Source organism: Mytilus trossulus, chromosome 10 (genome assembly GCF_036588685.1).
Source record: "Mytilus trossulus isolate FHL-02 chromosome 10, PNRI_Mtr1.1.1.hap1, whole genome shotgun sequence".
In the NCBI taxonomy this organism is placed as follows: domain Eukaryota; kingdom Metazoa; phylum Mollusca; class Bivalvia; order Mytilida; family Mytilidae; genus Mytilus; species Mytilus trossulus.
Window position 1 is genome coordinate 36,803,953 of NC_086382.1, and position 19,407 is coordinate 36,823,359.

At 29.7% G+C, this 19,407-nt stretch overlaps 1 protein-coding gene across 1 annotated transcript in view; it reads right to left on the reverse strand.

Annotated features, from left to right (window-relative positions):
- Positions 1-4,041: 4,041 nt before the first annotated feature.
- Positions 4,042-19,407, reverse strand: part of LOC134687289 (ras-related protein R-Ras2-like) — a 30,136-nt gene continuing 14,770 nt past the window's right edge. Inside the window, exons 3-6 of the mRNA XM_063547444.1 lie at positions 17,904-18,006; positions 16,624-16,732; positions 15,190-15,308; positions 4,042-13,965 (exon numbers count right to left, since the gene is read on the reverse strand). Coding sequence (XP_063403514.1) covers positions 13,878-13,965; positions 15,190-15,308; positions 16,624-16,732; positions 17,904-18,006 — 419 coding nt within the window. The 3' untranslated portion in view covers positions 4,042-13,877. The remainder of the gene's footprint in view (positions 13,966-15,189; positions 15,309-16,623; positions 16,733-17,903; positions 18,007-19,407) is intronic.

The following is a 19,407-nucleotide window of genomic DNA, read 5'->3' on the forward strand; positions in this document are numbered from 1 at the left end:
TTTCAAAACTATTAATGATAGCAGTTTTTGCCTTTAATTTATTCTTAAGTTCATGAATCTAATTTTTCATAAGGTTAGACATTCTAAGAGCAGGATCAGTTTAGCAAGATGTCTTGTAGAGCTTTTTTGTTGTTTTTTTAGTTGAATTTTATTAATTCTGGTATTTACATATCCACTAAGCATTATTTCTTCAGATTATGGTTCAATTCAGAAATTAACCTTCTGTCCTCATTAGTTACATTGTGTAGTGTCAGTATCCCTATAAATGTATTTTTGACCAATCAGATTGTCCAAAACAGTTTAAATATGTTCCCATAATGCAATATTTTTTTCTGAATTGGACCATTTAAATTTCTGTTTATTTTTTATTTGTCTGCTATAGTAATACTTAAGTGTGCTGTTGCTAGCTTTTGCTTGGTCAACAAATTATTTAAGTTTGTGATGGGTCAATCTGAGGACAACCACTTATGATTGTGGTAGTTTATATGCAGTTGTATTAGCATTGGCAGATGCCATGCCATGGAGGTAATTTTTCAAGGTCTCCTCATTAATGTTCTAATTGACTAGATTTGCCAGTTTTCATAGTGAAGGTCAGTGGTTCTCCCCGGGCACTCCCACTTTCTCCACCAACAAAAACTGACCGCTATGAAATATCATAATAGTATTGAAAGTGGCCTCAACACCAATCAATCTCTTCAGTCATGGTCTATTGACTTAACAACTTGTGTAGTTTACATGTTAAAGTGTTAAATCAAGTCAGTGTATGCCTTTTACTTGGAACCAATTTAGTTTGTAAATGGTATTTGGAAGACTGTTTTATTAGCATTGACTTATCACATTACATTTCCATGCAGATTTTTTAACCGTAGCCATTGTCCATGGACTTAAAAGTTTTCCATAGTTCACATGTTGCCATTAAAATTTCAGCATTTGCTTTTTACTATCAAAATAACATAAATGTGAGACATATCTCTGACTTTTCTGTGTGTCAACATTATATGTTTATTTACATTTCTTGCAGCTTTTGGTGTAATTGACTTTGAATTTAGAAAAAAAATATCGTGGACATTTTGTACTGGTTATATATTTTCACTGACTTCAGGTTTTGTTAGAATTTTGGTAAGCTTTATTTAAAAGGTCAATGGCAAAAAATTACTAAGCATTTCAATAAAGTTGACATACATATTGAGGGGGTTGCCTCCCTTTGGATATTTGTAATGACAGCTTACTTCTCAACACTACTTTTACCTCAGCCTAAAGTTATCATTGTCATTGTTGTTCTCATCTGGATAGAGGTTTCATCTCTTGTTGGTTCTACAAAATAACTATTGGAAAGCAGTCATTTGAAGAACTGGTTTTTTTTAGGGGCTGGGGAGGGTTTTGTATTTTAGATTGTGTCCTCTTTTTGTAGATATTGATTATCAGAAATGTTTTTAATTTAGACACCATTTTTTAGGACAGATTTACTTGTATGTTTTACCTGGAAGTACAAGTAACGCCTTGAAGTTTTCATATGTTATTCACAGGGTTTTTAAGCCATTTTTCTGTGCAGTTTACACTGTTTTCTTTAATTTTACTTTGCTGCGCAAAAGATTTTACTATTTTGACAGACATTTATTTTCAGAGAAATTTTTTAAAAACTCCACAATTTGAATCCAGCTGAATTTAATGTTTTCTTACTACATGTATTAGGATATTGTAATAGGTTGATTTATGTATAGATTCTACCACTGCATCAAGTGTGATACAATATTTATCCACTCAAGACAGTTAAATTTTCAAATTTAAAACGCGAAAGTGGATAAATATCGTATTACACTAGATTTGGAGGTTGAATCTGTTTCCTTAATGATTTTCTAAAATTATTCAGGCAAAATTTTTTCTTTTTTCAAATTATCTGCAAAATCATGTGCTATTTGACGTCATCAGACATGGTCGTCACAATAGGAAATTCAGAGGTAAGCAAGAAAATTCAACGTTATAATCAGATTTAAACTAATGAAGAACTGAGATTAACAACCACATATTGATTATTTTTTTATATAATGGGTGCAAAAAGGGATAAATTGACAAAGAATTAGAGAAAATGAACTTTATAATTGGTCATCAAACTCCATTTTAGACTAGCATTAGTATTGCCATTGTTTCTTTTTAATCAACAAAATAAACAACTTATTTCATTGCTGTTTTTGTCCTATTTTTATAATTTAAAAGACAAATGCAAATGGAATTGAATTTGTTTTACCATGGGTTGTCTCCCATACTGACCTTATTGTTAGGAAATATATTTAAAAAGATAGTACAGTGAAACCTGTTTAAACAGAACCTCTTTGGGAATAAGGAATTTGTTCATATAAAAAACACACATAATTTGATATGATGGTGCTTACGAACATGTTTGGTTTAGACAGGTTTTTGTTTATGCAGGATTCGGTTAGTCAGGTTTCACTGTATAATGAACTTTAAGAAAGAATTCTTCACCAGAAATTGTATCTGCTTATTATATGTACTTGTAGTTTTCAAAGTGAACTGTTATTCCTTCCATATTATAATGTCAGTAATATTATTTGCAATTATACCTTTTTTTTAGTTAAGAATGACATTTATCATTTAGGAATGAATTGTTATTGGTTTTTTTATTGAAAGTCAGAGAATGTGAAATAAATATATAAATGATCTATATACTTTTGTTTTGTCAATTGTAGCCTACTCCAACATTCAGAGCGTTAAGTTGTGTTTTTGTCTGTTTTCTCAAACTAAAAGAATGTCAACGGTGCTTGGTGTATGGAATGATTATAATGTGCATATGACTGTTTGATGATTTGACCGTGACCTCATATTTTCCTGGTTACGGTGGTTTCTTAGATACTACTAGAACACACCCGTGATATCGCGGGTCCGTGACTGAATTAAAGTATATAACTATGCGCAAGCCTTATTTTAGTAAAAGTATTGACATCTGATAAAGTTTAAGTCATGCCGATTATAAGATACACAGTTTTATCGGCTTTCAAATCTTTCTGTTTGAACCCATCGAACTGGAACTTATCAATTATTGGTAATATTAATTATTTGGAAAACAAAAGGTCCTGGAATGGAGTATTTTTTAATCAACAGCATTGTCCTATATTAGTTATAAATAAAGTTGAATTATTTGATTGGCTGTTTTACGTCATGCCCGCTAACAAATTGAAAACTGTACCTATACGCCTTATTCTTATTCCAGATTTTTAGTATTCGTATTGTTATCTTAGAAAGTCTTACTGATTAAAATACTACAATAGGTAACAATTTGACAATTAAGTAGTGTGAACCCTGTGGTTATGACCCGTGTATATAGCATATTAATCATGAATACACCGTTTGGTGGTGCGCCTGTCAGATGCGGAACGTACAGATAAGGTACGTAATAGGTAACAGGTGAATATACCATTGGTATCGGTATCGGACTCGACCCGGAACTTCCTAATTATTCGCAATATTAATTACGCGGAAAACAAAAGAGCCTGGAGTGGTGTAATTTTTAATCTACACCTTTGTACTATATTAGTTATATATAAAGTTGAATTCTTTGATTCGTCGTTTTTACGTGATGACGGCTGACAAATTGGACCTCGTAATTTTAGTATTATAGATATGCAATAGGTTAACTATATGTACAGCATTGAATGATTGTATGGTGTGCACATTTTACGGCTGTGTTCATCTGACCACGACCTCATGTTCATAGTTCATTGGTCAATATTTTACAATTATTTCCCATGCCTAAGGGAGATATAAAGATTCGTTTACCCAAAAATATTCATATTTCGCAAGGGCTACGCCCTAGGGAAATATGATTTTCATGGGTGAGAAAATTTTCATATCTCCTGAAAGGTAAATTAATGTTTATTCCACTGCCTATGCTTTGTTTACTAGTAACAGTAAAGGAGTTGCATCTCAAATAATTATCAAGTATATAAGGATAAAAGTAATAAGGGGCCATACCTGTTAGAAATACTGAACTGAGAATCATGGCATCAGTTAAACAAAACATAAATGTAAAATTCATTAAGTTTATTCAATGTATTTTAAAAATACATAATTACATGGTAAGAAAACAATTATTAGGCCATATAAAACTAACTTTTCAATTAGTGTCCCTCCAACTTAACTAAATAGCAAAAAGGTTAGGAAAATAGATTGAGAATTCTAAAATATTGCCATGTTTGATTGCAGTACATAATCTGCTGTTCATAAAAGGGATCATAAATTCCTCCTTTCTCAGTTTTTCTAACAATAAATAACTAAGATAAAGAAGATTCAAAATTATTCAAGCAAAAACTTGTTAATTTTTTAGAAGAAAAAATATTGAAATTGCTGACCAGAGATGGCAATTTGCCATCTCAGAATCTAAAGGACTATGGGTAATCTCATTGTTCATACACTAAAATGAAAATAACGGTGTCATTAGTTGAATTTCAATTATTTAAAAAAAAAATAACCAATCAACATGTTTGGTGTACACTTTTGAAAATATTACCCAGAATGCATTAGATTCTGAAATGGCAAATAGATATCACTTACCCATTGTGCTAGCTGAGCTAATAAAGCATAACAAGATAATCCTCTTACCCCTCAAACATTCTAATAAAGACGAGAACAAGAATATAAAAATTATTTTTTTATGGCCTTGATGAAAGGCAACATATCCTTCCTAGCTGTAATACAACAATTAGGTAATATACATACAAATTTCTTCCCAGTCTATTGGTAATACAATGTTTATCATACACAAATATTAATAACAAGGTAAAAATTACTGATAATTGTAAGCACATCTATCTTGGCTTTTACAGCTAATATTAACTAAAGCCAATTATGTTCAAATATAAGAAAAAGATTGTCCATACTTTAAAGAGGGCAACCCAACTTCCTGAAAAATAAAGCATTGTTTCCCAGATCCCAAAAAAATAAATCTTAAATTACTGAGACCAGAAAGGTGTAAATCCAAATTTCCCACAATAAGGAGAGGTCCAATCCTGACGTCCGGAAAAAGATCCTTCTGCCCCTCCCTAAATTTCTCTTGTTAATCAATTGCAACCAAAATGGGATGTTAAGTGAAGTTCTAAATTTAAATTTATGTTCTATTCCAGATTGTACTAATAATTTAAATCATCGCTTGTCATCTCTTTTTCTGGTTATATTACCGGTATACTAATTCGCCATTTTATAATCTAATGCATTCTGGCTAATATTTTCATAAAGTACACTTAAACTTTTGACTAATTTATAATTTTCCTGAAAAATGTATATTCTACCAATGACATAATATATTTTTGAGCAATTACCCTTAGTCCTTTAGAGACTGAAAAGCGAAATGGAAAAATAATCTAATTCAAACCCAATGAGTAATAAATTTCATCCTGTATTTAACAAGCAAGTATCGGAATATTTTTCAGTTAATATAATATATATTAAATTTCTTTTATTCTCACTATCTATTCATTACACATTACTATTTGATGTAAACTTGAATGAAAATTGAAACAGAATTTCCTCAAAATTTATCATCTTCCAAGAATCGATTCTTATTCATTTTATAAAGAGCACAAATTTCAAAGTAGCTTTCTCTATTTAAAAAATAGCCAAAATAATTACAAAAAAAATAATTATTCTATACTACACAATATGTTGAAAGACAGAAAAGAAACTTGCATTATATTTATAAGACATTTAATATATAACCACACACATATACATGAAACTCAGATATAAATAATGACACACATGTATATATAGATGATTTTAAAAAAACAAGCGATAATATCACAAAATAGAACCTGAAAATGCATTGTCTTACATTAATACAATTACAGTTTTTCATATAGACCAAAAACACTTTTAAGAACCATTTCAAAAAGACCAAAACTTCTGACAACATATAGGCAAGTGGAAGTAAAACCATACATATAAACACTTTCTAAAAATTGTAATCTTTAATTTTTATTTTCATCTTAAGTCGTTGAGTTGAGACCCAATTTTCTCACATGTGACACCTGTTACCATGGTAAACTAAAACAAAGTTACTGAAGCAGGATGTCTACCCAGAACAGTTATCAATTAATTATAGTTAAAAAGGCTCTGGATAAAAATTGCAAGAAAATTGGGTTAAAATTGTGTATGACTTGGAATTCAATTAAAAGTCACCTGACATGATCTAAACCAATAGAAATTATTGTTTAAATCAATATGTAAGACTCAAGTTCAAGGGTTCTGTTCCTAGTAATAAAAATCAAAAGGCTGTATGGTACTAGTGATTAGTTGGCCCTTGTAACAGCAAAAATATTTCTTCAATCCTTTCACACTTATGTGATTTTATAAATAAATGAAAAATATCTGGTCACTCGGGTGCAAAATTTTAAATGTGTTGTCACTGTAACATCATAAACAAAATTTAAATAAGGTCATTTTACAAATAGGTTTTTGTCTAATTCAAAATGAGCCACAGCTATACTTCAACTTTAATTGATTCACATCAACATCTTAGTTCAACATTTTTAGACCAAATAAGTTTTCGGATAAGGCAGTTGCTAGTATCTAAATGTTAATTGGAAAATCTAGCAATTGGTCAAAGTTCGAAGTTAGATGGCACAAAACAGTTACATATATGTAGACAAAATTGAAATATATCAGGACTGATATCTGACAATTTTTTGATGAACTTGTATTTGATAGATGTATAATACTTAGTGATTTTGATTCAAAAGGCTTAGAAAATGATCATATTAACACTTTCCGACACATAAAATGAAATGAACATAGCTTAGTAGGGTAGTCATCATGTCCGATTCACAAAGTTAGATTTGAATGTTTGCTCTTTAAACTCTTTATCTAAGATTCTCTGAAATCTGAAAATTCATATGAGAAATGTTATTGAATCTTGATATAATTTGTATGGAGGAAAAGTCCAACAAAAAAGTCCTTTACATATTAAAAATGGATGTCAGTGAAATAATGTATGTACTTTTTAGTTGGAACATTTATTTAGTACTATTTTGTTAAAAACAAATGTTTGAATAATTATATTTAAATCAACCACAATCATATTGAGTTTAAAATCAGACACATCTTTTTATTTATTTTGCATTAGCCAAAAAGCCACCTTCATCAGGTCATTTTCAGTTCAGAGCCAGGATTTGGAAAAGTGGGGTCCAACCAAAGAAATTAAAGGAGTAGAACTTGTGCATGCAAAGTCAATGTATTAACCATAAATGTAACTACATAACCTGATGGTCAAATTTTCAAGGCTTTTGCTATAATTTGAATATATTTGGAGGTTAAAATGTTTATTTTGAATAGTCACCATTGAAAATTCTTATATCCCCAAAATTTACTATGTAATGATGCATTGGAGATAAATTGATCAGAAAGCTGCAGTAAAACTACTCATTCCACATAATTACAATGAAAAAATTGAGTAATGCATTAGGCGAGACATTACGAATTCAGCTCAATTAAGCAAAAAGATGAAAGACAGAATAGTCAGAGCAATGCAAATACATGTGGGCTCTTGTTTTTAGGGCCTCAATGGAAAAAATAAATGTTCTTTCTTAAGACTAAAACTAAAACATTACACATAACAGATATTTTAATTTCATATAAAATGCCAGTTTACTAGAGTATTGGTATTTGAATGCAAAATTAAATTCAAAAATTATATAAAAAGTAGTGGGAGGGGGATTACTCCTGTTTGTAGATCTTTAACACCTTTAACACCTTTAACTAGGTCATTTTTTCTACAATCATAGTAATAGTGTATCCCCATAGAGTTCTGAAGAAAAAAATATGATAGTTTCATTGTTACAGTTTTGTGTTTTCAACTTTGGTTTAGCATTCTAGATGGTTACACAGGATAGGGTCTGTAAAAAAATCAATGTCCAATTCTCTTACTTATTCAACCCTTGAAAATATATTTTTAGAGCTAATTTCCTAATGCATATAGTGCAATACTTTGGTATCCTTGCTTGCTCTGTTATATTTTACAGTTGTAATTGGGAGACAAGTAAAAAAAATATATACAGATTTAACTATGCTTATATTATATATATTGTTTCAAGATGTCAATCATAATTACAAAGCTTGAATAAACATTTACACAAACAGAGCAAGCAAGCCTACCAAAGTTTTACTCTACAGGCATTAGGAAATTAGCTTTAAGTTTCTTATATTCTTTTAGTTCAGTTTGTAAGAAAACAATGCAACATTTCTGCACCAAACTGACAACATTATAAATGGATTTCAAAAAGCATAGATTTTTTCAAATGTATTCATTTACATATTAACTTACAAATATTCCTCCAACAAATAGGGTTAGCAATCATACCACATCTTCTTTTTTTATATTATACACTTGCTCTGTTATAAATGAAAGAATCTTTTAGTTAATGAACAAAATGTACAGTACAAGATGATAAATTAAACTTTAATCATTTCAAGGATTTGTATAATCTTTTTATTTCTAAAAATATAAAACTTCATAGAAATGCTTGAGTTGATCATATTACACGTAGTAATTTTGGCTATACATGTATTCAAAAACAGGGGAGAGTATGATCCTAATAGACATTTGGGGTATACTTATTGACAAATTCTTTCTTTCTAGTATTTCAAACTAGTGAAATCACTGACTTAAAGAGTTTAATGGTGGAAAGATTTTCAAAATACAATGACGATATAAAAAAATGTACACAAAGAAAAAACAAAGTATTAATTAATGTTTTGATATTCATGTTTTTTAATGACTAGAAATATGAAAAATAAAATGCTGTACAGTTTTGTTCAATCAAATACAATGATTAAAAGCAATATACAAAACAATATAAGCTAAAATGACAGATATCATTAAGCATCTGAACTAGCCAAGGGTTGTTATCAAATGAAAATAGTAAAATTGATCTGAACTACCGTATTCGACTGTGTATAGTATGCATTTAAGTATAATATGCACTCCCTAATGAGTCATTTATATCTATAATGATACTTTAAAATTAAATTTAGAAATACAATACTTAACTTTCCATAAGTAAGCTCAAGCATGATTTTCAGCTTTTAAGACTACACAATAAATGTGTTAGTCAATTTTATATCTATATTTAGATAAGCATGTCTCCTAAATATGCACATGAACCTGTCTCCAATTTTCCAGATTTTATATTTTTTATCTATATATATATAAAATTGTCATCAATTATGTAAGTGATTTTATTTAAGATTTAATCAGTAGTTTCCAAAGTCAATCTAAAACTGTGATTAAGCTGAAGAGATCAAGCTGGACCCTTGACCAGTAAATATGTCCACTACTAGACAAACTTATCAAAATATTGGGTCGGAAAGATATTTTCAAGGTTATATCAAGTAAGAACATAACCTAGCTTATATCTTTTAAACAGTTTATAAAAAATAAATGTAATTTATAAAATTACAAAAAAAACATTATATGGAAAGCAATTTTCTTACCGGAGAAAACTGAAATATCAAAAGCATAAAATTTAAAGCTATTTAGGAATACACATATATAAATACAACAAAGTATGTATTTATAAAAAAAATACCTTTCAGAATATGCAAGTCTTATGATAATTGTGGAATAATTGTTAAGTTAAATGCAAAATATTGATCATTACTAATAGCATATCAGTGAAAAGTCAAATTTAAATAAAATATTTTTAATTATCAAAATACTCATTCTTATATTTTATTCCACAACTATATCTGAATAGTTCATTGTTATTTTTTTACTTATATATAAATGTCGTAATAAATGTAAACATAAACTCCCTAAAAATAAAAACAAATCTGAGTTAAGTACATGTTGTATAAATAAAACTGTATAAAGTTGTTAATATCTGTACAAATCGATTACATGTTTATAACTAATTACAACTTTTTTATAATTTTTAAATCCACCCTAAGTTTTGTCTTGTTTTATAAAAATAAATGGTTGAAAACTGGAATTCCCCCTCATTTTTATATTTTATTTTTTTTTTCAAAATCATGCTTAAAATATTGGTTCATAACCTAAGAACCAGTCTCATCTCGTTCAGACCAGTTTGAAGAGGATGGTCTAAGTTAAGGGAGATAACTGTTATAAATCACTGGTAAGTTTTTGTCTATCATTTTCATAAACATTTTTTAAGCTTTTAAGTAACACAGATAATGAGAATTCTGTTTTACATAAATACTTTACAAACATTGATGATAATAAATTTTTACAAACACATAAGCGATTTAAAGTTATGAAAATTATCTTCCTTAACCTTGATCTAGCTCTATAATGGCTACCAAAAAATGTTGGTTAGAAATGTAACATAATTATTTAGTTAAATGCGGATCCCCTTAAGCTTTGTACTTTGTAATTATACAAGCATTACAAATACAAAAGCAAAAGCAATTTATTCAAGCCTGCCAATAAAAAAATTGAAAAAAGACAATTCTTTTTAAAAAAAAATGAATTCTTATTAACTAAGAATTCTAAATATCTTTATTCTCAATAAACCATATACATAGATATTAATTAAGAATAATAATGCTCAAATTGCAAACTGTCCTGCCATTTTATTATCTATAAATATGCAAAAAAACAGGAACAAACAATTCAAACTTATTACTATGATTACAGTACTTTCCTATTTGCATTTTTTTCATACAAATAAAGTAAATAACTGAATCAAATTTACAAAAAAATAAATAACAACAAATTTAATACAATGCAAGAAACAAACTAATCTCTCTAGTTTAAAAGTCAGATATAAATTATTACATTCTTTACAAAATTAAAATTATCATTAACAAATAGTAACAAAATAAAGGATACAGAAAGATTCTAAAGGAATGTACATTCATATGCAACAAGACTAGTTAAATTCATAGTTTGGGCAAAGACTATTTTTTTCTTCACACAAATTATTTTTTTACAGCTTTTTATATTTCTTGTATACTTTCTTATATAGGATATATAAACAGTTACATAAATCTGTTAAAACAGAAGTTATTTTTAGTTTTCTTTTGAAAGGATAATATATATACAATATATTAGAATTATACGATATCAATTAAACAATATGAAAATAGAAGTTAAATACTTTTATGCTGCAATAGTTCTTTGGTAACATGACAAAGAGATGAAAAACTTCTTTTTAGAAATGACAAAAGTATCAATAATAGAATTTGTATGAATCAAGTTCTACAAAAAGGTTAAATTTGTAAAGAAAGTTTTCTTCTACAGATATCCAAAAGTATCTTGGAATAACCAAACATTTAAAAATTATCTGTTGAATCAAACAGAAGAATAAAGTTGTCATAAAATCAACACTTTCAAGAATATAAAAGGTCAAGGAGCTTCAAAAGCTGGGTCAAAACTTAAGCTTTGCATGCATTTGAATAAGTTCACAGCATAATGAAAATGAATGGTCAAGTTAATGTGACTTTTAATACAATTTGTGGTAAACACAATCCCAAAAATGTAGCCTAATACCGAAAAACAGACAGACTGCTACACAGCAGACAAGACAACATGATGCCCAATACTGTAGAAGACATGGCATCGACATGCAGAGAATTTATCATAATGCCACTGTTAGGGTTAAAAAAACACAACATTGAATACAAAAACCTTTTTAACAAACTTTTTTTTCATTCAGCACTCTTATTAATACTCACAATGACTTAGGCAGACGGCAAGATAGCAAGCACAAGAAAGAATGAAACTTAAAAAAATTGGTGCAAGATATACTTTAAAGCATATTTCAGTCAAATCTTTCAGTAAAAAAATATCAATTCCTCAACGAATAATACCTCTTTCCTAATTTGAGTCTATGTTTATAAAATTATTTATTTCCACAATTTTCTAAAATGTTTTGTTGATTTCTAAAGATTTATCTCCCTTTAGTGCTGACTGGGCACTGAGTAACCATGACAACCATTAGATGTACTATCAAAACATCAATGATTCAAATTTCCACAAAGTTTGTCTGTGCAGTCACTAGTCCTTATAAGTTTAGCCATTACTACTCTGCCTTGTTTACAATCTGATTTTTTTTAATTTTTAATTTTTTGGAAAATAATTTGATTAAGGTGGTACCTAACACTACAGGGAGATAACTCTGTACTATCAGCGAAACGTTTTAATTGCATTGTGAAGGCAATGTAAAGCTTCTCAATGATCAAAATTGGGGTTTGTCAAACTGCTATATAACCAGTGTAATTTTTCGGATAAAACGCTTGGTTAAAATTTTTTGAATTTTTTATATTTTTTGTAAAAGGGTCAAAGTAAATACTTTGTCAAAATTTTATGAAAATTAAACGAGCCAAATTAATTTTAAGGAAAGTGTTAGGTACCACCTTAAATACATTTCCTACTCTTGGTAATTTTTCAGCACTATTGTAGGGAAACCCCCTGGGAATCATTCAGCCATAAATTCAAAATACAATATAGTACGTATTAAGAAATCAGAAACCTCCGATATTGCACATTAAAGTCAGAAACTGGCCATGAATTAGTTATAAAGCATACAGAGAAATATATATATATGTATATAGGAGGTAAAGACATCTATAAATTATAATACTGTTAATTGTTTCACAGCCAAAACTATTATGTGTTAATCACTTTTCCATCAAGTGGTCAATTGTATTTAGATTGATATTTAAGCTGCTTTTAAATAAAATTTTGACAAAGAGATATGTTTTGGCTGACTATTTGTTGTTATTTCTTATCACTGCGAATGTTGAAATTAAAATACCAGTGGTGTTTCACATGTCAATTATGCAAAATATTCAAAGTCAACGAACCGTGAAATGATCACCTGGAAGAAAATTGGCTAATAGGTGAATGGTTTAAGCCATATTAGTACTAATGCAAGAATTTAATAAGTTTACAAAAAAATAAGTTATATTGGAATGCAAAAATAAAGGAAACAATCTTGAAGTTGGGACTACAAATAAAAAGAAAATGTAAAAAAATAATCATTTTCAAAATTTATAAACTGCAATTTATATATTTTTTTTATTCTTAAATAAAGATTTTGGTAGTTTAAGAAAATTTAAAATGGGTGAAGATTACATGTTCATATTCAATTCATTAATTTTGGAAGTCCAAGGAAATGTATATTGTCAACAATAACTTTTTACATAGGATGACCACTTTGAAAAAAATCTGACCCTACCACAGACTATGATAGAATATGTCAAAGCAAGGTCAAAGGTCTAGTCTTATAAGTTGTTCACTAAATGGGTATAAAGTCACAGAAAACATTACAACATTATTGTTAATGTCCATTAAAAACAAAACAGTTAACATTTGAGCACTATATAAAATCTATGCCGGAAAACACAATCAATTTATAAAATCTACACTGGAAAAACAATTCCCCATTTCAGAATCTAATGCATCCTGGGTAATATTTTCAAAAGTGTACACCCAAATATTGTGATTGGTTGAAAACTTTCCAAACAATTGAAATTCAACCAATGATGTAACATTCTTTTCATTTTGGGGTAAAAATAATGAAATTACCCATGGTTCTTTAGATTCTATAATGGCCAATTCACTATATATATATTGGTAACAGTTTTTTCTTCTCAAAGATGAAATGCAACATATGAATGGATAACATCAAGACTACACCAATAGTTCCTTTCTCAAAGGCAGAAGACACAAGAAGGATGAAAAGTTTCAGCGATCACAAACATCTTAACTGAAGCAAAAGAGCGATTCTTACACACGATGCTGTTCAGATGTTTTAACAATGAAAATACATGGCACCAGAAGTTGTCTCTCTTTTTGCTTGTGATCTCATTTTCTATCACATTTACACAGTAAATTTGTCTTTTGTACATCATAATATAGAGCATCGTCCTTTCCGATGTTTGCCACTTCCGTTTTTTCGAGAATTTTCTTCTGGTCTTTCTTCTGCTTGAAATTTTCTGAAAATATACCAGTAAAAAATGTTTTTGAAGTTGTTTTACTAGAATATTATGAAACAGGACCTGATTTTGTGATTTTGAACCCTTTTCTAAGATTTTTTAAAAATGAAGAAAAGTAAACTGGTTATAAATTACTCCAAAATTATCCCTTTTAACATTCCCTAGATTTGCTAAATATCCTTGATCTATCACAAGTGCATCCTTTTAAACTAACTTAAGCAGAAAACATAAAATTGAAAATTGCTAAAGTCATTTAAACATGTCTGAGGGGACAGGGCCTCAAAATATTCAACAAACTAATAGTAATGCAACTCAATACAAAATATCTTTAATCTTTCTCAAGTGGATCCTAGAAAACAAACTTAACCTTTTGTTGTAACTAAAATTTGTCCCTTATTGACAGATGTGACCAACCTAATAAGACTTATTATTGGATTTGTACTTACATTAGCACACAATGGGTGCCACATGTGGAGCAGGATCTGCTTATACTGCCCTAGCACCTGAGATCAACCCAAGCTTTTGGAGGGGCTCATGTTGCTTAGTTGTTAGTTTTCTTTATGTACTATTGTGTGTCTGTTTGTCTTTTTCTTTTTTTACCCATGGCATTGTCAATTTTTTTTCTATTTATGAGTTTGGATATCCCATTGATATATTTCAACCCTCTTTCATTTTCCTTCCCTTGCTGATTTTTTTTCCCCTTCCCTGAGGGCAGCTGGATATGACAGAAGAGGTCCAACCCTGAACAGTTGGGCAAAAAACTGGTTGTATAATTTAAGCAAGATTCGTACACTTTAATAAACACAATTTGTTGTCTGGAAACTCCAAAAATGCTTATTTGGGCCCCTTTTTGAACCTAATTCCTAAACTGTTGGGACCATAACCCCCAAAATCAATCCCAATCTTCTTTAAGTTGTATCGAACCTTCTGGAAAAAATTATAGAGATCCATTCAATTAAACTAAAGTTATTGTCCGGAAACTAAATGCATCTTTGGATGACGACATGATAGCATTATATGATGCAAATTTTGTTTGTGGTTGTATAAAAACAATTCAATTCAAGTTCTCTCAGCCAATGAAAATGCTTTCTTTATTTGACAAAACTTACCTATAATTCAAGTTCTCTCAGCCAATGATAAAGCTTTCTTTACTTAGCAAAATTTACCTTATAATTCAAGTTCTCTCAGCCAATGATAATGCTTTCTTTATTCAACAAAACTTACCTTATAATTCTGACTAAGTCATAAAATGACTGATCTACATTGAGTCTCATTTTAGCACTAGCTTCTATATAATTTATTCTAAGTTGTCTTGATAGTTCTGAACCTTCCTCTTTTGTAACCTGTAACACACAAGCAGTTATTTCAAACATTATTTTTTATATAGATTAGACCATTGGTTTTCCCATTTGAATGGTTTTACACTTGTAATTTTGGGGCCCTTTTTAGCTTATTGTTCGGTGTGAGCCAAGGCTCTGTGTTGAAGGCCGTTCATTGACCTATAATGGTTTACTTTTACAAATTGTTATTTGGATGGAGAGTTGTCTCATTGGCATTCATACTACATCTTTGAAATTCTTCCTATATCTATTATGTATAATTGCGCCCTATGCGACACATGGCACTAATGGGAGTTGTAAGTTGTATGTATAATAGAATCTGATTGGACAGAATTGAAAAAATTCGCAGCAGAAGTTCAATTATTGATGTTTAGTATTCAGTATCTATAAAGAACCATTTTATTATTTTTTTCTTTCAATTTATCACCTTGTGACCTATGAGGAATTTCTACAATAAGCAATGTGACCAAAAAAAATGCTGTTTTAGTGGTAAACATCTTCATGTAAACTAAATTTTCATTTGTCTGTTTTTTAGGTGTAAAATTTAATTTTTTATCCAAAGAATTTTTATTTTCGATGTATGAAATTCAACCATTTTTCATTGTCAAACCTACTAAACAATTTGGTAAACTAAGTAAAAGAAATTTATGAACAAAATCCCATTGACTTCTTGTATACCAGTCAAATCTATCTGTCAGATTTCAAAAAACATATTTAACCGTGCCACATTTTTACGCCTGTCCCAAGTCAGGAGCCTCTGGCATTTGTTAGTCTTGTATATTTTCAATTTTAGTTTCTTGTCTATAATTCAGAGTTTAGTATGGCGTCCATTATCACTGTACGTGTATAGACATTTGTTAACCTTTTCCTCCATTGACATTTTTTTTTTGCATACTTGATTCACATAGGATTTTTCAATAAAAGGCTAAAAATATCCTTTAAAGTATAAACAAATTGCGAAAAACAACTATTTCATCAAATAAATTCAAGTCAGATATTCTTATGAATATCCTTTTCATATTGGATACAAATTTGATTAAGTTTGAAGCAGACACTTTGCAGTCAAAGCGTTTCAACTGCGGTACTACACAGGCGTCAAAAGGCATCATTATGGAGTAAAGGGGTTTGCATCAAAAGGCATCACTATGGAGGAAAAGGGCTAGCTGAAGGATGCCTCCGGTGCTTGAGTTTCTCACTGCATTGAAGACCTATTGGTGACCTTCTGCTGTTGTCTGTTCTATGGTCGGTTTGTTGTCTCTTTGACACATTCCCCATTTCCGTCCTCAATTTTAAATCTATCCTCCGTCAGAATACTCACCACTCTTTGATGTTCTAGATCTGCTTTGTTTGCTACTAATATCATAGGGAATTCTTCTCGATCTTTCACTCGTAATATCTGCTTGTGGAATTTATAAATTTCATTAAAACTGAAAAATTAAACCCATAAAATAATTATATTATGTAGGTATTATTATCAATTAAAGCAAAATAACTCAGTGTTCTCAACAACTGGTAGTCCTGTCATCATTAACCACCTATTCCAGTGGCAGATCCAGATTTTTTCATAAGAGGGGTACCACTGATTGCCTTAATTCGACTTTGAGTTATGAGTCAAGTACACATATGGTGGTTCAAAGATCCAACTAAAATAAATCTCTTTTGCAAATAGGCCTTATCATAGCTAAATCTATGAACATGATTGATTGCAAGAATTTTACTGCAAATACAGGACCACCACATTAACTGGGACCAACAGATATGTGGTCTTAGTGGTCCATATGTCCACCAGATTTTAAAAGATTTTCCAGAAGTCTGTATAATTGAATAAATGTTTGTGATGTATTGTATAAGGGTTATAGGGTAACAAATGTAATATTATTATATTTTGTTCTAATTTTTTCATACAAGTGCCACTTTCATAGACCTAACCTACAACAAGAATTAAGGGTTGCCACTCTAGGCTGTAAGACATACCCCATTTGTACATAAAAGTATTGACATACAGGAGACCAGTGTCTGACAGATCAGAAAAGAGCTCACTGACATACAGGGAACCAGTGTCTTGACAGATCAGAGAAGAGCTTCAAACTCTGAACTCATCAATATCAAGCTATTGACCAAATATTAATAAGTCATTTGGTGCAGTTGTACTGGGAAAATGTGTGCCTGAAATACTTGTTTACACAAACATAAGAACAAATGGACTGAAAGATAAAAGGAAGGAAGAAAAGAAGGAAGGAAGGAGGAAAGGACAGATAAAGGTCAAAGCAATTATAAAGATCTTTCTCCTAGAATGGGGGCTTATTAAATATTTCTTCAGAAAAATTCCACAGAAAGTTTGTTTTTTTAACTTGTTTTTTTTCAGTTAACTAATTTAGGGGCTTAATATTTATATGAAAAAAGTCTGGTACAAATTTGATACTTTAGTTTTTGAAAGTAAAATGTCTACCATGTCGATGGAAAATAAAGAAACTGAAATGAGACACTGGCTGAAACATCTTAAATAATGGTCTATTACTAGAATAATGTAATAAATGTGCCCTTTTTAAATTTTTGAAACAAGGACATTTGGCGACACCCTTGGAATATTTGACCTACCTGCTTTTATCTGTGACAGAATATACTAACAAAAAACCTTCCCCAGATCTCATGTACTGCTCCCTCATAGCACTGAACTCTTCCTGTCCTGCAGTGTCTAAAACTGTAAAAATAACGAGTGGGATTTTATATATTGTAAATTTAGAAATTATTGGATGCATTTATTATTGCCATTTGGTCATTTTAGACAAAATCGTGATTTTAATTTTTCCTGTTTTAAGGTAATTTATATATAAAAAATCAAAATGCCAGTTGAAGTTATCGTGATTATAACTTTGTCACATTTTTGCAATAATAAAAAACATCGCAATAATTTCTTAATTTACAGTATTATACAGACATACAACAATTTAATCTTATGAGGTTTGTAATACGGTAAATTCAGAAATAATTGTGAATAATGCAACAGGGTGATAATCGCAATAATGAGAGCCATCATCCTGATATCTGATACATATACTAGATTTTACCTCTGCATTGAGTGTGATACAATATATATTTATTCACTTAAGAAAGTTAAATTTTCAAAATAATGAGCGTTTTAAATATTCAAAATTTAACTGCCGAGAGTGGATAAATTTTGTATAGCACGAGATTTGATGGTGGAATCTGGTTCTCTAATTATTTTAGAAGATATGCAAGAAAATTTAATCATTCTTTTCGAGTGAACTACAAATAATGAGTTCTTTCTATGAAATGTCATCAGGCAAGTGTATTGTGCAATGTTTGTCTCATACATTTTTAATTATTTTCAAACTATCAAGACAAGTTCAAACTATCAAGACAAGTTCAAACTTGTCATATGGTTAATGATATGTGCTTCTACATGTACATGATGAAATGTATCAGGTATTGAGTCATACCAGTGGTTAGATATATCCCTTATCACTATTTTGAAATCTACAACACTTGACCTAACACCTGAACTATTGAGATCATCATATACCATAACTTTTGGTCGATGGCTTATTTCTCAAGAATCAAAACTTACAGAATCTTGAATTTCTAAAAATCAGAAATTTCCCTTTCTCAATCATTTCCCAGGCGCCATTCACCTTTACTACTCAGGCCAGGACTTCAACATTTCCTCTTTTACAACACTTACTTAATGATTCTGGGAAGTAAGGTAAAGTATTTTAATTGTTTAACACAAGTATCACATACCCTCGAAATAAGTATTTTATACAGGAAGTTTAGGAATTTTAATTGTTGACATAGTTTTTTTTATTAATAAAGCCAATTTAAAATTTTGAGTAAGGAAAATCTAAGGTGTTCAGAAAAGAATTGATATTTTAATATCCTTGACCAGATGTTACTATATTTCTGTAAACAATTTACATTGATATTTTCAGTGGAATTTTTTTATTTCAAATTCTAATATGACGTTCTTCTTTAGCTATGGGTACAAAGCCATGTTCTAATTTGAATAGAACATGGGCTGCACGTGATTGACGTCACAATTGAAATTGTAATTTCAGATGAATTTTAAGCAAAGATAGAGATG